Source organism: Triticum urartu, chromosome 1A (genome assembly GCF_056163025.1).
Source record: "Triticum urartu cultivar PI428250 chromosome 1A, HENAU_Tu73, whole genome shotgun sequence".
Classification (NCBI taxonomy): domain Eukaryota; kingdom Viridiplantae; phylum Streptophyta; class Magnoliopsida; order Poales; family Poaceae; genus Triticum; species Triticum urartu.
In genome coordinates, this window is record NC_141873.1 from 507,246,721 (window position 1) to 507,249,363 (window position 2,643).

General features: G+C 50.7%; 1 protein-coding gene across 1 annotated transcript; it reads left to right on the forward strand.

The window, feature by feature from the left end:
* Window positions 1-373: 373 nt before the first annotated feature.
* On the forward strand, window positions 374-1,831 carry LOC125536991 (peroxidase 1-like). Its single transcript, XM_048700278.2, has 3 exons — window positions 374-690; window positions 767-952; window positions 1,044-1,831. Exons 1-3 carry the CDS (start codon window positions 481-483, stop codon window positions 1,629-1,631), a joined length of 984 nt encoding a protein of 327 aa, XP_048556235.2. The 5' UTR covers window positions 374-480; the 3' UTR covers window positions 1,632-1,831.
* The last annotated feature ends 812 nt before the right edge of the window (window positions 1,832-2,643 follow it).

A 2,643-nucleotide genomic window follows, 5' to 3' on the forward strand; every position in this document is an offset into this window, starting at 1 on the left:
CTTGGCACTGCAGTTTGCTCCGTGATTATTAATTACTCCCTCCGTTCCAAAATAGATGACCCAACTTGGGTCATCTATTTTACAAAGTTGGGTCATCTATTTTGAAACCGAGGGAGTAGTAAGTTAGTGAGTAGAAATTGGTGTCTAGAGAAAATTAGCGAATTCATCTAATGACGTGCTTCCGTTTGGCTGTCCGTCCGCCTCCATTATACGTACGGTGGCCGCCGGTGTACCTGCCACGGCAAAGATTCCGGAGAGTGCAAACAAGGAACAAGGAACAACTCATTAAACCATACGAATTTAACCTGCTGCTCCGGAGGACAGCCCACCACATGCAGGCGTGGGGACACTCCGGCGCTATATATTTCCCCGGCGCCAGTCCATCAGCAGCAGCAGCTCAAGCTTCTCCTGATCAACTCGCCACCTAGCCATCGTCGTTTCTTGCATAGCCAAGCAAGAAACAAGCTTCTTGGCGAGAAGATGGCGTGTAAGGGTGCGACGATGGTGGCGCTGCTGCTCGCGGCGGTGGCGGCGACGTGCGCGCGGGCGCAGCTGCACGACAAGTTCTACAGCGAGTCGTGCCCCAGCGTGGAGGACGTCGTGAGGAAGGAGATGGTGAGGGCGCTGTCACTGGCGCCCAGCCTCGCCGGGCCGCTCCTCCGGATGCACTTCCACGACTGCTTCGTCAGGGTATGCTGCATTTGCATGCATCAGTATCTGCCCGTACCCCGTTGTGCGCTATGGCCTGACCACCGTGAATATGCAGGGGTGCGACGGCTCGGTTCTGCTAGACTCGGCCAACAAGACGGCGGAGAAGGACGCGCAGCCGAACCAGACGCTGCGAGGCTTCGGCTTTGTCGAGAGGGTGAAGGCCGCGGTGGAGAAGGCCTGCCCCGACACCGTCTCCTGCGCCGACATCCTCGCCCTCATTGCCAGGGACGCAGTATGGCTGGTGAGTAGAGTACTACTACTATGCCATTTTTCAAATGACACGGTACGTGTGGAAGCCAAATTCTAATGCTGCTCGATCATGGTTTCTCCAGAGCAAGGGTCCATTCTGGACAGTTCCTCTGGGTCGGCGAGACGGCAGCGTGTCCATTTCCAACGAGACCGACGCTCTGCCACCCCCGACCTCCAACTTCACCGTGCTCACCCAGCTCTTCGCCGCCGTGAACCTCGACGCAAAGGACCTTGTCGTCTTGTCCGCCGGACACACCATCGGGACGTCGCACTGCTTCTCCTTCTCCGACCGGCTCTACAACTTCACCGGCTTGGAGAACCCCAGCGATATCGACCCCTCGCTGGAGCCGCAGTACATGATGCGGCTAAAGAGCAAGTGTGCCAGCCTCAACGACAACACCACCCTCGTGGAGATGGACCCCGGCAGCTTCAAGACCTTCGACACCGACTACTTCAAGCTGGTGAGCAAGCGGAGGGGCCTCTTCCACTCTGACGGCGCCCTCCTCACCGACCCCTTCACCCGCGCCTATGTCCAGCGCCATGCCACCGGCGCCTTCAAGGACGAGTTCTTCGCTGACTTCGCCGCCTCCATGATCAAGATGGGCAATGCCAATCCTCTCACCGGCAGCCAGGGCGAGATCAGGAAGAAGTGCAGCGTGGTTAACCATTAAACCACCGACGAAGTACAAGGCTGTTTTGATTCGTGAACATCCTTTTTTCTCTGTAAATTACTGTAAGATTGTTATAGCTCCTTCGTCTCCCAAATCTTTTTCTTTCATTAATCTATTGTTTCGTTACAACCATGTGATTTTCTTGTACACACGACAAACACTTTGAAATTGCCACATCTGACGTGTTGTGCGTTGTCATCTGGAGATTCATGTCACGCTTACTAGTTCTGTCTAAGTTGTCTTGTTTTATTTTAGGTTGTTACAGAAATAAAGTTTTGTTGTGTTTTTTGTTTTATTATCTTAGAGCATCATAATGTTTCATATGTACTAGTAAAAAGACGAATTATATTAGACTATTTTAATTTAGTTGCTTTTGGGGCTGGTTGGATAGCAGCTATCAACCGCGGCCTTACCAATTTTTTGAGTGTTGGCGTGCATTTAGTCTCTTCTCGTTACGAAGTGTATCTTTGTGTTCCATTGTGTATCAGTGAAAACCGAGTGCACAAGCACGAAGAACGATGGATCCAAGGTAGAAAAACATTTTTCACACATATTCCATGATTTTTATCTACATGTACGTGTTTATGCATACATGTGAAGATAATAAAAAGTCGTAAAAGTCACAGAAGAGTCATATAGTTGAAGTCAAACAGCACCTTGAAAGCATTACTGAAGTGATAATCCTAGACACGCGGATTTGTGACCGGCTTCCCCCCCCCCCCCCCCCCCCCAATTTCAGGTGGGGTGGGGCCCAACCTCCCCCAATATCCAGTCCTATTTAATTAGTATGTAAACCCCAACCCCGTGAACTAATCCCGGTGGCTCTAGCACCGTGTCTTCTGGACCAACAATATATATCACTTCTTTTTTTTTTTACAGGAAAAGCTTTCGACCTATTCATCAGCTATCAAGATAGTCTAAAAAACCACATAAGTAAATATTACATCCAGATCTATTGACCATCTAGCAATGACTACAAGCACTGTAGCTAACCGAAGGCACGCCGCCGTCA